The 16,351-nt window shown below is 33.8% G+C and overlaps 1 protein-coding gene across 1 annotated transcript in view; it reads right to left on the bottom strand.

The window, feature by feature from the left end:
• The window catches only part of LOC131846244 (protein winged eye), a 142,081-nt gene that overhangs the window by 9,559 nt on the left and 116,171 nt on the right, over positions 1-16,351 (bottom strand). The window contains exon 8 of the mRNA XM_059195500.1: positions 8,221-8,346. Within this exon, the coding sequence (XP_059051483.1) occupies positions 8,221-8,346 (126 nt within the window). The remainder of the gene's footprint in view (positions 1-8,220; positions 8,347-16,351) is intronic.

Here is a 16,351-nt window from a genome sequence, read left to right as displayed (position 1 = left end):
TAAAAACTAATTAGGTAGGACGTACATGCCTATGTATAAGTATAGAGTATGTAACTATTTAAGGTAAATATAAAAAAGAATAAGTATACAGTTAGCCAGATGCAGCATCCCACCTGTGAATTATCCGATCTGACAGTTGCCTAAGATCGATCTAACAATTATGTAGATACTAAATTACAATCACAAGGGGAACACCATCGCGTGAGAGTACATTGCAAAATCCTAACGGCCGCATTTCGAAATCGCCATTATACCATAACGCAAACAAGAAAAAAACGTAAACACAAAAAACTCATTCCCAACACTAAAAGTATTCGAGGCGGTGAAGATAAAAGCCGGCCTGCGAAGGCGCGCCGTCTTCTGATTGGTTGATACGACAGTGGGCGGGTGGAAAGGGGCGGGGCATGAAAGATTAGAGCTGACGGTACATCAACTTCGGGTTATCGATAAGTTTTTACGATAGATTTATTTTTTGCACTTTTTGCTGATTTAAAGTGAAGTGACAGTTGCTGCGCGGAGTATGTGTTAATAATATTTGAAGGTGTGTTCAAGGAAATATTCTTATGGTTATAAGATATTTTTTGACTATGGCTATTCTAGATTTACCTACTGCTATGGTAATAATGATCTATTTTGAGTTAAACTTACATTAAACAATCTCAAAAACTAGAAAATGACACTTTCTTTTAGCAAAACGGACTATTTTTCACGTCTTTCGGTAAAAACTTGAAAACGAATCGGAATGAAATACCATCGTAAAAAACTTAAACGAATCAAGTCTATATTTTATACTACCATGTTGGCAAACAAGCATACGGCCTATCTGATGGTAAATAGTTACCGTAGCCTATGGACGAGGGGTGACACGTTCGAGTTGCAGTATCAATAAATTAAATGTTAAATACAATAATTGAATATAACCATATACCTAACGATACATAGGTACTTACAAAAATAACCGTAACCGATTCAAAACAAATAAATCAAAACCTCTTTATGTATGTTGGTCTGTTAGAGACACTTATGATAAGTAAAATCTACCGAAATTTCTGAAAATAGTTCGCTTCATGAAAAACTGACACGAACTTCGTTGTCTTGATGTTTGTAATATATATTCGAATTCAGAACATCAGTTTAATCGTATTTACTGAGCAGAATTTACACTAAACGATTACCAACTTGAATGACAACAATGCATGGGAATAATAATAATAATAATCATTTATTCAGCATAAAAAAGAGTACAGAGTAAAACATGGTTGTTCGTGCACAGGATATTCACTTAATGTTAGACATAAACATCTACATAAGTTCTAGGTACTTATGTAGGTAAACTTGCTTTAAAAAAACAAATTCAGTTAAGTTTCTTGCCAGTTCTTCTCAACTGAATGTGTCTACTGAACTGGACAGTACGGCAACAAAAAAAATTACGTTCATATCCAGCTAAAGCTACAATGTCCTACAGGAATAAATGATTTGTGATTTGATTTCATTCAAATTCAAATTCTAAATCATTACTTCATGTAAGTAGGACATTTTAGCCGTTTATGAACGTCAAATTTCTACATTACAATTTTATTTTTTTCCCAATCCAATCCAATCCTATTATACAACTACTCGCCCTGGCTTCGCGCGGGTGTATATGTATTATATATATAAAGCTACCTCTTGAATCACTCTACCAGTTAAAAAAAACTGCCTCAAAATCCGTTACGTAGTTTTAAAGATTTAAGCATACATAGGGACGGCCATACAGCGACAGCGACTTTGTTTTATATTAATGATTTCATAAATACTTTAATAAGCATTAAATTAAAACTGCGACAGTATCTTAATATTTATAATTAAAAATGACGTGTCACGTTGTTTGTCCGCGATGGACTCCTAAACTACTGAACCGATTGCAAAATTGATTTGCACATTGTGTGCGATTTGCTCCAACTTGAAAGATAGGATAGCTTACATCTCAATTTATAGTCGCAATATTATTTTATTCAAGAATCTTAGCCACAGCAACATGTGGCTGGATCTGCTAGTAATTTCATATAATACTAACTACCCGACACGGCTTCGTGCGGGTGTACAAATATTACAGGTACACAGGTAGGTATAAACCTTCCTTTCGAGTCCCTCAATTGGTAAACATTAAAATCAGTTGCGTAGTTTAAGAGATCTAAGCGAACAGACAGCAGAAGCGACGACATTTTATAATATGTTAAGATCAAAAGTAAAGTTCTGAAATTATACATCAAGATAATAAAACAAAATAAATAACATAACACTGTGATAATCAACACTGCATCGAAAAAGCGCTTTATGAAAGCGCTTTATGAAAGCGCTTTATGAAAGCGCTCATTATGTCACTTTATATTCAGCTGTAGAGGGGTCCAATGAATAGAACGGTTTCATATTACGCGTGAACTCTTTAACATTTATGATTTATTAATAACTAATATTTTACTTCAATATGCGGGTTGATTTCTAATACGAACGGAACGAGAAAATATGGTCGAGCGCAGTGATGGCTGGCTCATCCGTCATACTCGTGAGCGGGTGCTGCTTGTAGGGACTGGTCTGCTCTTATCACTACGACTGATTTAATCTTATTGCATGATTATATTTGACCCAAAAATTAGTGCTTGTTGGTAGTTTGTATTCACACGTTTCGACTTGTAAATGTAAACTTACAAGGATTATTTAAAAGAGCAACACACAAGTTTCTTGCTCGTTCTTCTTGTGATGAGACAGCTTTCCGAACGAGTGGTAGATAAAAAACAAATTGTTATGACTATTCAAAAGTGCTTAAATTAAGTTTATTTGAATAAATGATTTTCTATTCTATTCTATTCTAACCCGCGAAGAATAAAGAAAATTTCTTTAATTGTTTAAAGAAATTTTCTTTATTATTATTATACTAGGCCGACATACATAGTAAATATATTTACGTAAAAATATAACATTGTTATGTACTTGCTTGCTTGAAAGCCGAGAAGAAAAAAAAATCTCAGCACAATTCAAATAGCGCCAGCCAGACCTAACTTAAGCTAGCTAAAGCTTGTATTATGGGTACTAGATACTAGATAAATACATACATATTATACATAGAAAACACCCAGACAGACACAATCATACTCATGAACACAAATGATTGTGCCGTGCGAGCAATCAAACCCGCGACTATCGGAAGTAAGGCTGCGGTTACACTGCTAGACCACAGAGGCTGTCAAAATATCCATATCTAATCTATTGCTAAGTATCTTTACATATATTAAATGCGAAGCGAAAATTGCTTCTTTTTTATCAGAGCAGATTTATCTGGTAAGTACCTATATATTTATTATACAACACTGACGTTTTGTATGTAACCTACACTATAGTTTTTAACACTACCAGACTCGGCCAGACCGGCTGGTCATATCTGTCGCAGAACTGATGATCGCTGGAGTAGGCGTGTTCTAGAGTGGAGACCGCGAATTGGCAAACGTAGTGTAGGACGCCCTGCAGCTAGGCTGAGCGACGACATACGTAGGGTTGCGGGTAGTAACGGGATGAGAAGGGCTGAAGATCGTGCACAGTGGCGTGCCTTGGAAGAGGCCTATGTCCAGCAGTGGACTGCAGTGGACTGATGATGATGACCCGGCCACGCGTTGCTGTGGCTAAGGTTCTTGAATAAAATAATATTGCGACTATAAATTGAGATGTAAGCTATCCTATCTTTCAAGTTGGATCAAATCGCACACAATGTGCAAATCAAATTTGCAATCGGTTCAGTAGTTTAGGAATCCATCGCGGACAAACAACGTGACACGCAATCCTATATATAAAATTCTCGTGTCACAGTTTTCGTTCCCATACTCCTCCGAAACGGCTTGACCGATTCTCATTCATATGGTCGAGCGCAGTGATGGCTGGCTCATCCGTCATACTCGTGAACGGGTGCTGCTTGTAGGGACTGGTCTGCTCTAATCACTATGACTGATTTCCTCTTATTAATTGTTTAACCAGTTGGTTATGTATTCACACACTTAAACTTAAATTGTAAGTAAGAATAAATTATTTAAAAGAGCAACACACAAGTTTCTTGCTTGTTCTTCTTGTGATGAGACAGCATTACGAATGAGCGGTAGATTAAAAAAAAAATGTTATGACTATTCAAAAGTGCTTCAATGTAAGTTTATTTGAATAAATGATTTTCTATTCTATTCTATTCTATTCATGAAATTTTGTGAGCGTATTAAGTAGGTCTGAGAATCGGCCAACGTCTATTTTTCATCCATCATCATAAAAAAATCCCCCTAAATATTAGGGGTGGACTACCCCTAATTTTTTTTTTTTATTTTAAGGCCAAAACAACGTTTGCTGGGACAGCTAGTATTTATATATAAAGATTTTACCATCGCACCGCTCGCCATCGACAGGGAATTTATCCCCACACGCTAATGTCTATTTACACTCAGCCCGAGTGGGCAGGGAAGTGAGCAGCGCGAGAGTGTAAACACGAGTGGAAACACTTCCCATGCCATCGGCGCTGCCACTCGCGCTGCCCAGCGCTCCCTCGATTGTCGGTTTTTCGTGCGCGAGTAAAAGAACTGGCAGCGCGAGTGGCAGCGTGTTTTTACATTCAGCCCTCTCGCTCAGTTGTCGCCCGGTAATATTTCCAGCAGCGCAGTGGCAGGGGAAGCGGCTGAATGTAAACGTAGCATAAGATCTAAGTGGTCTCGAACAGTACCTACGGTGTTAGTGGCGCTTCCTCCCACGTACACTTAGGTTGTGGAATGAACTACCTGTCGAGGTTTTCTCACGAGACTACAGCATGGGGTTTTTCAAGAAGGGTATATTAAGGTTTCTTAAGGGTCGGCAACGCGCACGTGACACTCTTGATGTCCCAGGCGTCCAGGCTACTGTAACCGTTTACCATCAGGTGAGCCGTATGCTTATTTGCCGCCATTGAAGTATAAAAAAATGTGATTTTAATTACGAAATACGACTACAGGAGAAAGTTTTTATATATATTTACCTATGTTAGGTAAATTTATAGGTAGGTCCTTTCTCACCACTGTCCATCAACCGCTTTCTGTTCTTACGTAATGATTAGCTGGTAGAGACTGTCATATGGCATTAAGCTCTCCAAACTGTACAATTTTTAAAAGTGCAATAAAGAATAAATAAAATAAATAAATATATGTATTGTTATATATCGATATCTACATATAGCTATAATTAGATTAAAGAAATCTTAGAAACAAAAAATCTATAAAGGATCACCCCTCAGTATATTTTTCTCAATAATTTTTATGTATTTAAAATCAATAATTTTAAATACAATATATACATACTAATTGTTAATTAATCTATACATATAAATAATATTGGAGTGTCTGTTTGTAATATTGAAGTAACCGTTTTTTACTACATGCATATGAATATAAATACGGTACATACAAAAATAATATTTTTTACAATCTTTGTCTGATTGTTCCGGTTAATCTCTGAAATGGCTGGACCGATTTTGACGGGACTCTTATTGGCAGGTAGCTGATGTAATAAGGAGTAACTTAGACTACTTTTATTTTAGAAAAATAAAGTTAGATTCCACGCGGACGAAGTCGCGGGTACAGCTAGTTTAATTAAAAAATGATAGATGACGCTGCCTATACCTATACGTATACCTACATGTTATATCTATTGTTGTTATGTTATTTGTATTGGGCGCGTCGTGTGACACCACAATGCCAATATAAGCTTTGTTCCATATACATTAAGTCATTAAATACATTGCATTGAACATTTGAGTTAAGCATAGGAAACGTGATAGCCGGATTAAGCGGATTTTAGTTACTATTATTTTGACCAATCTATTAATTATCAATATTACTGTACCAATCAAAAATAAAAAAAAATATAGATGACGCTGCCTATACCTATACGTATACCTACATGTTATATCTATTGTAGTCGTTTGATTATCATCAATATATAAGTTTATAAAAGTAGGTAGGTACTTACAGGCGGACGAAGTAACGGGCACAACTAGTTCGGAAAAAAATAAATTTAATTAACTTTTGAACCAGTAAATGCAAGGGTAAACGCGAAAGTTTGTGAGTATGGATGGATGTTTGTTACTCTTTCACGTAAAAACAACTGAACAGATTTTGATAAAACTTTACAGTAATATAGCTTATATAATAATAATAATCTCAGGACAATTCACACAGCGCCATCTAGACCCAAGTTAAGCTAGCTAAAGCTTGTGTTATGGGTACTAGATAACTGATACAAGTTTAATAGATATTTTTTTTCGTAAATACATACTTATTATACATAGAAAACACCCAGACCGATACAAACAATCATACTCATGAATACAAATGTTTGTGCCGTGCGAGGAATCGAACCCGCGACCATCGGACGTAAAGCGGTGTGCTAGACCGCTAGACCACCGAGGTCGTCGATATATCCGAATAACCTATAAGTTAGGAATAACAGAATACATTTCACGCGGATGAAACCGCATGCACAGCTAGTAAAGTGTATTAAAATTTATATTATATGTTGCGTTTCATAGTGATAAATATCAGTTAGGATTGATCTAACTTATATATTCTCACTTATTCGAGAATAAATGAGAATTTTATAACTAATTCAAATTTGGGATCGCTTATCTGAATCTTGTATACAACACTACGTCAAATCTACCATCAGTTCGGAGTGCTTAAGAGCTAAGAACAACTGACAATAAACTCGGCTCTTAGCTTTTTGATGTTTCAAAATTAAAATTCAAAAATCATTTATTCATGTAGCACATTTTAGCCGCTTATGAACGTCAAGTTTTTAGTTTTGTTTTAACACATCTATACATATAAATAAAACTGGAGTGTCAGTTTGTAATATTTAAATAACTATTTCTTACTACATGCATATGAATATAAATACGGTACATATCTACACCAAAATATCATTTTTTACAATATTTTCTGTCTATCTGTTTGTACTGGCTAATTTCTGAAATGGCTGGACCAATTTTGACAAGACTTTTATTGGCAGGTAGCTGAAGTAATAAGGAGTAACTTAGGCTACTTTTGTTTTAGAAAATTCTTTTATTTTGGAAAAATAATGTTAAATTCCACGCGGACGAAGTCGCGGGACCAGCTAGTAATAGGTCCTTTAATATATATTTAATAGTAATAATTTATAGGTAATTTAATGCATAATTCTACCACAAACCTTTGTCATATAGTGCTTTTAAAGATTCTAAATATATTTTCTATATAATGGTATCTATTTATATATTATTTGATTTATATTTATACATATTTACCTACTAGCAGACCCGGCCACGCGTTGCTGTGGCTAAGGTTCTTGAATAAAATAATATTGCGACTATAAATTGAGATGTAAGCTATCCTATCTTTCAAGTTGGATCAAATCGCACACAATGTGCAAATCAAATTTGCAATCGGTTCAATAGTTTAGGAGTCCATCGCGGACAAACAACGTGACACGTCATTTTTATGTACAAAGATATATATGTTTTGTTAATTAAATCGACTGCCAAATCGCTACTAGAACACTTTAGTAACATTCAGACACACAGAAATTATAATTATTTATTTATTTCTAAAAATTTATAATTACATCTGTAAATGTTATGATGCCTCAGTAGTAAACGGTCTTAAGTAATATGTAATTATTGGATATTTATAAAAGTACTACTACTAACATTGCCTAAAGTTTTTCTGTCCTCGTAGTAAATCATCTTTTACTAGGTTAATTAACCACATGGACAATGTAATCAATCACTATGAATAATGCAATTAGAACGGAAGTACATAATTAACTTTTATATGGCGGTCATTTATTGCTGTTCTAAAATGTATGTTAATTAACTAACACAGATAAAGAAAGAATAACAAAACAAGGCGCCAAGAGTAGCTCCGCGCAAACGCGATATTGCGAAACCGTCCGATTTAAGAAGTCGAATGTTAATATAACAACTTGTTGTAAAGAACGACCGACTCAATTCGACCGGGTAACCAAAACCGGTCAACGTCGACTATTGACCGGACAAGTACAGTTGCAATGCTGCTACCAAAGCAGCATAACTCGAGAGGTGTTGTATTGAAATAGGTGGGATAACTATCGTTGCTGAAACGGCGGTCTCGCAATGCAGTTGGCGCGTAGCTACCAGGCGAGCATGAGTCAAGTGGAGGTGTGTCTTACCGGTCGGGTACTGCCAGAGAGGTGCGGGCGGGGCGGCAGCGGGGGCCGTAGGCCACGCCAGGGGGGCGGCGCGGTCGTCGCAGAGTACGTTGGCCACGCCCACCGTCATGGCCGCCTGCGCTGCGTCTGTGGCGGAATGACAACAGAATGACGCGGTGCCTGCAACGAGCGACACGTGTCGCGCACACATGTGATATTAATTAGACATCATTATTGCGTGGAACGTCGTTTTATCGTTTTAATTCCAGTACGTAAATATTTATTCAGATGTATCATCTGGTATTAAATAACTACAGGGAACGCATAAATCAATAAAAATAAATAAATACTCAGCTAGCTATATAAGACTAATTTATGCAATTAAGTAGATATAATATGCATCGATGTATGTATGTATGATTAAGCATATGCTACTCAGACTAGCATATGCTTACTAAACTAATCGTCTGCGTGGTATGGGCATGTAATTCGTAGGAATGAAGATCATACCTTAGGAAGGTGTTAGATATGAATGTGGATGATTATAAGGGTAGAAGAAGACCGAAAAAGAGATGGATGGACTGTGTGAAAGATGATATGGTAGGAAAGGGAGTAAATAATGAGATGAATGCGAACAGGGATGAATGGAAGAGAAAAACATTATGCCAACCACAAATAAATGGGATAAGAAATGACGCAGATGATGATGAGTCAGAGAATCCACCACGACATCGTTGGATTACTACATTTGGAATCAGAATCGTGAGGATAGTAGTTACTTAATTTCCTAAATCAAGGCAAGGTATCGATTTTGTAAATAGCAGAGCTTTTAGCATCAAACATCGATCGTTGTCGAATCTAAATCAAATCCAAGATGCACTTGTATTCTTAAATACGGTAGATAAAATTAATTGTACCAAAAATATAAACGATCGAAATATAATTGGTAATGTGAAATTTAACTAATGTTAAGAATGCGAAAGTGGCTTACAAATAACCATGAACTTGCTATAGGTCTTATAATTTAGGATATAACATAGATAACCCAGTTTTTTCCCAGTCAACCAAAAATTCAAGCAGATGAATTGAGCGAATGAATAAACTGTTAGCTTCTACTGCAGAAGCTAATGAATTTCAATTAAAATGTTGTCCAGATGGATAAATCTGCAAAGGTATATCTTGTCAAGGACTAGGACTCTGAGAAACAGTACAACTGCCGATCGCTGATACTAAAAGTAGCTAAGAGTTTATACTGACAGTAAATGTTATAAAGTCCATACGATTTCAATTTTAATCTCGAATATTGTTTAGTTTCTTTTGCAGTTGGGTACTTTCTCATCCATCTGTTCTATGATAATATATAAGAAGCAATGCACGAAATAGATGACTTAATTTATATTATAATATATTGATAATGTAGTAACGTTACCAATAATAACACCAATAATTGACAATGGAGCCAGACAGTCCATTGTAAGATGTAGTACAGCCAAAAACAGTACCAGATGAAGATAAATTGCAGGAAGCTCTTTTACAAAGGTGACAACGAAGATCCACTGATATCATAAAAGTCACGACAAGGATGTACAAATGCAGAAGGAATGAAGTGACATAGGGTTGAATCGCTTTGTTGAAAAATAAGATGCTTGTTTGTTAGCTCATAACGCTTTGAGAGTTTGACCGATCGTCATAAAATTTAACGGGTTGTTTTGCTTGAGAAGTCTAGGTTGAGAAGGTGATATTAACTAGTAACTTAGTTTGTGTCTTCACGTCTTAAACAAATACAATGAAATTATGATATTATTAATAATTTACTTTTGATACAGATGAGAAAGAACATAAGATTGTTATTCCAGTGCATGATAACATGGAGTCACGGGTAGAACTAGTATTCAAACATAAAGATAATGTACGCGGTAATACACCATAAACTAGTAAGTATACAATGAAGTTGAGGAAGAATTACTCAAGGTGTGTAATTTATGATGGAGAAACAAATGCACAAAATAATAAACTTGGTATTAATGCTTGTGAATGTAAATGTGTTTTTGTTGTGCTGTGAAAAGATTTAAGCTTTGTGTGTGTACAAAGTTTATATTTGTACGATAATGCTCTTTTAGAGGAAATAGTTTGCATGTAATATTATTTTTTGATTCCAATTCCACAATCTATGTGTGTACCTATATAAGCATAAGGTGGGATAAGGATAATGATAAGGATAAGGTGTAGTAAACCATAATATTCAAAATTTGTTTGTGACCTATACCTATACATACGACAATTTATTTAAAAAATACAACTTTATTCATAGTATAAGAAATAAAAACAATTACTAAAATATTTAAACTTTCAAACGCTATTTTTTCTTAAGTGACTTTAAAACTTTTGGAGTACAAAAGCGACAAAAAAAGTAAAAATTTTGATAAGACGTAATTATAATAATAGAAATAAAGAATATTAAATTTATATATGACAAAAACTAGGTTTTACTAAATCGAAACAGTCTTTGTCTCGGCTGAAACAGCGAATGTCTGGTCTTCTTAATTTCTTATATAGTCAAGTCATTACGCCTAAGCATAAAAAAAATCCAAGACTACAATTTGTATCTAAACTAAATAGAATTATACTGAAATTGAAAAGAAAAATAGATAAAATACTTTTTCTAATTTTATTGCTGTACTAAAACTGATTATTTTCGAAACATGAATTACACAAAATACTCGTACATTTTATCTACCTACTCTAAAGAAAATATTGCGGGTTGTAATCAGTATGAAATATTAAACTATGCCAAATTCCTACAATGTATTCAGAACTCTATTTATTGCACATTAGAATACAATTTTAATGCGTATTACAAAAATATTTCACTACGCAAGACTAATCTTATAACCATCCCACGGATTAAACTTTTAGAAGTAGAAAAAATCAACATTTAATTTATTACGGATCACTGCAAGGCATTTGATTATGTATATTACACAATACCGCCATTTTTAGATGACCTACCGCGCACCCCTCACAACATTAATATTTGTTACATAAAGGGAATCTGTATAAAGATTGGTAGGTCAAGTTATTCTGGGTAACGAATAGGGCTCAGCTGATCGCATCTCTGAAACCGGTCTCGGTTTTTGATAAATACCAATACCAAGTGTAGTTTGGAAATATTTGGTATCGGAAACCGAAAATAAGGGTCGTTACGTAGATACGGTTATAAAATTCTTTAATGACATTTTCTTTTTCTACATTTTTATTTTCTAAGCCACTACAAAAGGTTAAATATAACCTTTACATATATAATAATTATAATCCATATTCCAACTGAGTAAGTATTTTTACGGAATATAAAAGAAATAGAAATAGTAAATGATCTTTTTTCAAATAAACATTTTATGAAGTGATCTTAAACGATCGATTTTCCTAAATATTGAGAAATTTTTAATACATCTTAAAAAATTACAATATGAGATCAATCTCATTAGACCAATGGACAAAACAGAGTTTAGGAAAAATATAACACAGTTTAGACAATTTCTAATAGATATAAGAAGAGGTGTGTAGCGCGCAAAATAACTTTTAATTCTACTGCCCCAAATAGAATCGAGAATGCACTCAGCTTATGCTGTTTTCAAGCCATCGTTGCTCCTACTAAGTACCTAGTCCATATTTTTTTTACATTTTGTGCGAAATAGTAGAAAATCTTGTAAAAAAATTATTACTAAGAATATACCCAGTTATATAAATTATATAATTAATTAAATTTAATTAAAACGTGATTCGTATCATGAAAAAAGTAAAAATGTAAAAAAAATAAAAGTGGAATAACATTAGTAGTACACCTTTTTTGTTTGAAATAAACCTAAAAAACTATTTTATATTTTACATTATTCATGCACCTTATACCAAAATATTAATTAACCAACATTAAAATAGTTTGAAAATATCCCGTTTTTTTTTTCACAAACGAGTTCAGGCGGACTGATTGAGCTGAGTTAAATTCCCTCATGAGTTGTCATATTGGAGAGACAGGAACGGGAAGAGGCTAAAAGATAATGAAAGGGAACACGTGCTGGTCTATCCATTTCACTTTTGTATAGCGCGGCATCTCTTTCGATTTCACCGTACAGAGTAGTAATAAAGAGAGATTGAACCCTATTATTTTATCCCGATTGTTGTTCAATCTGGGCTCAATTGGAATACAATTTAGTCCAGATTAGTCCAGATTAGAGAACATTATCTACATTAGTGTATAGTGTATGTTCACATTCATAATGTACTTTTAAAATGGTAATGGAGTTTAAAATAAGTTGAGATTCGGCCATTGACGTTCAAACATCGTATAATTGCATCCTACTTATATATACATATGTACTATATATTTCATATATCATAAGGTAAAAATATAGATATGAATCTAATAAATGATTTTAATATAATATATTTATCGAAATTACCTATGCTCATATATACAAAACAGAATGCCAATCGTATTTATTATTAGTAAACACGATATTTTCCTTGCCTAACTTCATTAAAATAAAATATTTATACAAATAGAACAAAATAGAATGGTACTTACTTAAATTAAAATTACCTGTTTAAAACAGAAATACACAAATTAGTGTTAAAATTAACACAAGTTTGTTTTTCACTAGTTCCAACATTACTATGCATGAATAATATCAAATTATCAATATGAAAATGCCGTATTTATTTACATTTCAATGAATAAACAAACAAGATTCTGAACGGAGCTACGCTGTGTTTCATATCAGTTTGACCTTCACCGGTAATGTGTCTCGTTCTGGCTTTAACATTCCAACAATAAGTCGTTCTCGCTCACTCCTGCGTTTAGGAGCGGAGCGACGATCCAATACACCTCCTCGACACCACTGCTCGCCTAGTATCACGCGCGCTGAAGAAAAGGGTTTATCCGACGCCGAATGACCCGGATGCACCTAGGATTTTCCGACCAAGATCTAGTTTTCCGCGAAAAGCATTGATTTTCTTCAATATTTAATGAAACTGTATGAAATTTACAATGACATTTTGTATTACAAACAGGCTTAGTAAAAATGTACCGTGCACATTGCGTATCACAAAATCGATATTTTTTGCAACATTGTTGTTTTTTTGTTTATTTTTTCATTACATAGAAAATCTAGGCCAGTTAATAGCGTCCCTATTCTAGAATTAAAATAGCCGTCGCATTATGTGGACGTAGTGAAGCGTGTCGTAAATAGACTGGCGCTCTCTGTGGCCGGCCCACCGCGTCGCGACTCTAGTTTGCACGAGTGTGTGTTAATTAAAACTTTAAATCATCGGTTAATACTAAAATAATAACGTACCTACCTACACGTAGGTAAAGCAGCTTATGTGAACTATTCTGAACTTTTAGTTCTAGAAGTTCGCCTTACTAACTCGTATATAACTTCTAATAATTTTACATTATCGGTTTTATACATATACTCGTAACTATCTATAGAGGTTAATACCTATGTATGTTTTGAACGCGAATTCACGAAGTCTATCCAATTCTTGTTGGATGCATTCTAAGTAGCACTAATTAGATTTCAAGAATAATAAACTTCATACATTTAAGTATAATTGTTTACTTTACAAAAATTTTGGAATTATTTTGTAATATTAACAATATTACAAAATATATATGTATTATTCTTATCTATTGATATAAATAAGAATATATATTAGTTTAATATTAAAATTAGACAAAACAATTATAATTCAATAGAACATAGGTGTGACGAGTGTGTTTTTATAGACAATTTCTCAAAATAAAATAGTCATTTAAATAAAAAAAACTATAAATGCAAAAAACATTTTCATCAATTTCATCACAAAATTTAATCATTGTTTTTACTACTACTTTCGTTCTTTTTTTCGCCGCGACAATGATCGCGAACACGATTACACAAAACGTACTAGGATATCAGAAGTTCATAGCGATCATATAATGACGTCACGAATTCGATCGTAGTCGGAGTTCACTGGTAATCGAAAAATATAGATTGTTACTACATGGTGTTTATTATTCGTCAACATACATCGATTAAACTAACTATAGTTAAATCTGTGACTACAGACTAGGTAGTATACCATGGTAATAAGGTAAATAGTTGGTCATACGGGAAACATGGCGGAATGCAATATTTGTAAGTGCAAATGTATGAAAGACTTTATTAGGATAAAAATTTATAGCAACTCCAACTAAACCAATCGAAATAAAAAATATACATGCACGACTATTATCCTAGATGGGGTAGTCAGAGGCATAGTCAACTGTCGACGTCGTGGTAGACGTAACACTCGCCTTCATTTTGGATTTAAATATTATAGACCAGATCAGACCTATAGAAGTCAGAGGGAACCTACTGTCCTACGATTTGGTTTGTTATCGATGTAACCATCACCGGTTAGTCCGAAACATAAATTTGACACAGAAAACACTATTTTAAACATACATATACAAAGTTGTATGATGCCAGATTGAACTCACAACCTTCTATTGTATATCAGGATACACAAACTTATAATCATTTATTTACATAGGACCTTTCGGCCTCTCGTACGTCATACTTTTTAACGTTATCCTTACAGTTCAAATCGGCTAGCTACTGGCAATAAACTCAACTGGTACATTTTTAACTTAGTTTAATCTTTAAATACTATATAGCAGTTAAGTAGTATATATGTCTTACATATAATACAATTTATTATATGACCATTTGGCTACGACGCTCTCATATTATCTATTTCTAATATTATGTATAATATAAAACATCACATCATTTTTAATCTATTTATATATTGTATAATGTTTTGTAATTGTATAATTGTTTAAGAGCTCGAAGTGTAATATATAAACATTCACGTATATAGTAACAGTATGTAAGTATGTATTTAATTATAGGAGCCAACAGAATATCAGCGCTGCAGACTTATCTGTAGCTTCATGCTGAGTTGGTTGCCTCTTCATCATTGCGACACATAAAGCCACTTCCATTTTTTTATTTTGTAATATTATATTTCTATATTATTTAATCTGTAAACTTTATTTCTATTTATAAAATGTATCTCATGTATGCTATGTGTTTGTAATTGTTGAATAAAGAATTTATATATCTAATATTAATTATAAATACAGTTGATGCTAGTGTATCTACACTGATGCTATATATCTATATATCTTTTCGTAATATGTATTTCTAATATTAATAATCATTACAGTTGATATCTCAAAGCCGAGTTAGCTAGCTGCAGATGACATTTGAGATAATTTTATGTATCTGCGAGTATATCTTACAACATCCTACGGCGCATCTGACACTAACAAATCAACCGAGTGATAACATATTACCTAGATCAAGTGGGAAGTTTCATCGAATAACATAGGCACTAAGGTAGCCGTCTAGTGGATTCGCTCATATACCCGTATCTGTGGTAATTCGTCAATAAACACTGGCATTGGTACTATGATAGCCGTATATACTATATACTTTGGAAAGTACACTATATTGAGGAGATAAAAACCATTGCTCTTAGGATAAGAGTTGAAGATATTCTTAGTCCTTCAATTTTTGTCCCTGATAAGCTATAAGCTTATCAGGGACAAAAATTGCGAACTCTGATTAAAAAGGGCGCGCACAATAGATCTCCGCAGGTCGTAATCTAAAACACCCAGTAATTTAGTCTATTAAGCCCACTACCCCACAAGAAAAGAAATATACTTGTTTCCCATTCTTTCTGTAAGGATACGGCATCCTTTCTCTCGCGATTTCTTAAATCTTTAGTAACTTTTCTATGTTTTGTAGTGTTATATTGGGATGATCCATAATTAAACGCGAAAGTTTGTGAGTATGGATGGATGTTTGTTACTCTTTCACGTAAAAACTACTGAACGGATTTTGATGAAACTTTACAGTAATACAGCTTATACATCAGGATAACATTCAGGCTATAAATTTCACGCGGGTAAAATCGCTGGCACAGCTTGTATTATTATAACTGTTTACTATGCACAGAAAAGTAGTTAAAAAAATAATAACAATCGTTGTCAGGCACAGACGAAGTTGGGAGGTAGAAGTTAGTGGAACAATAAATGGCAGCAATAGAATTCAATAACGTTCAG

Source organism: Achroia grisella, unplaced genomic scaffold (assembly GCF_030625045.1).
Source record: "Achroia grisella isolate CSIRO2021 unplaced genomic scaffold, CSIRO_AGI_Agris_v1 utg509, whole genome shotgun sequence".
In the NCBI taxonomy this organism is placed as follows: domain Eukaryota; kingdom Metazoa; phylum Arthropoda; class Insecta; order Lepidoptera; family Pyralidae; genus Achroia; species Achroia grisella.
The sequence above is the reverse complement of the archived record's forward strand: the minus strand, read 5'-3'. Positions and strand labels throughout refer to the sequence as shown.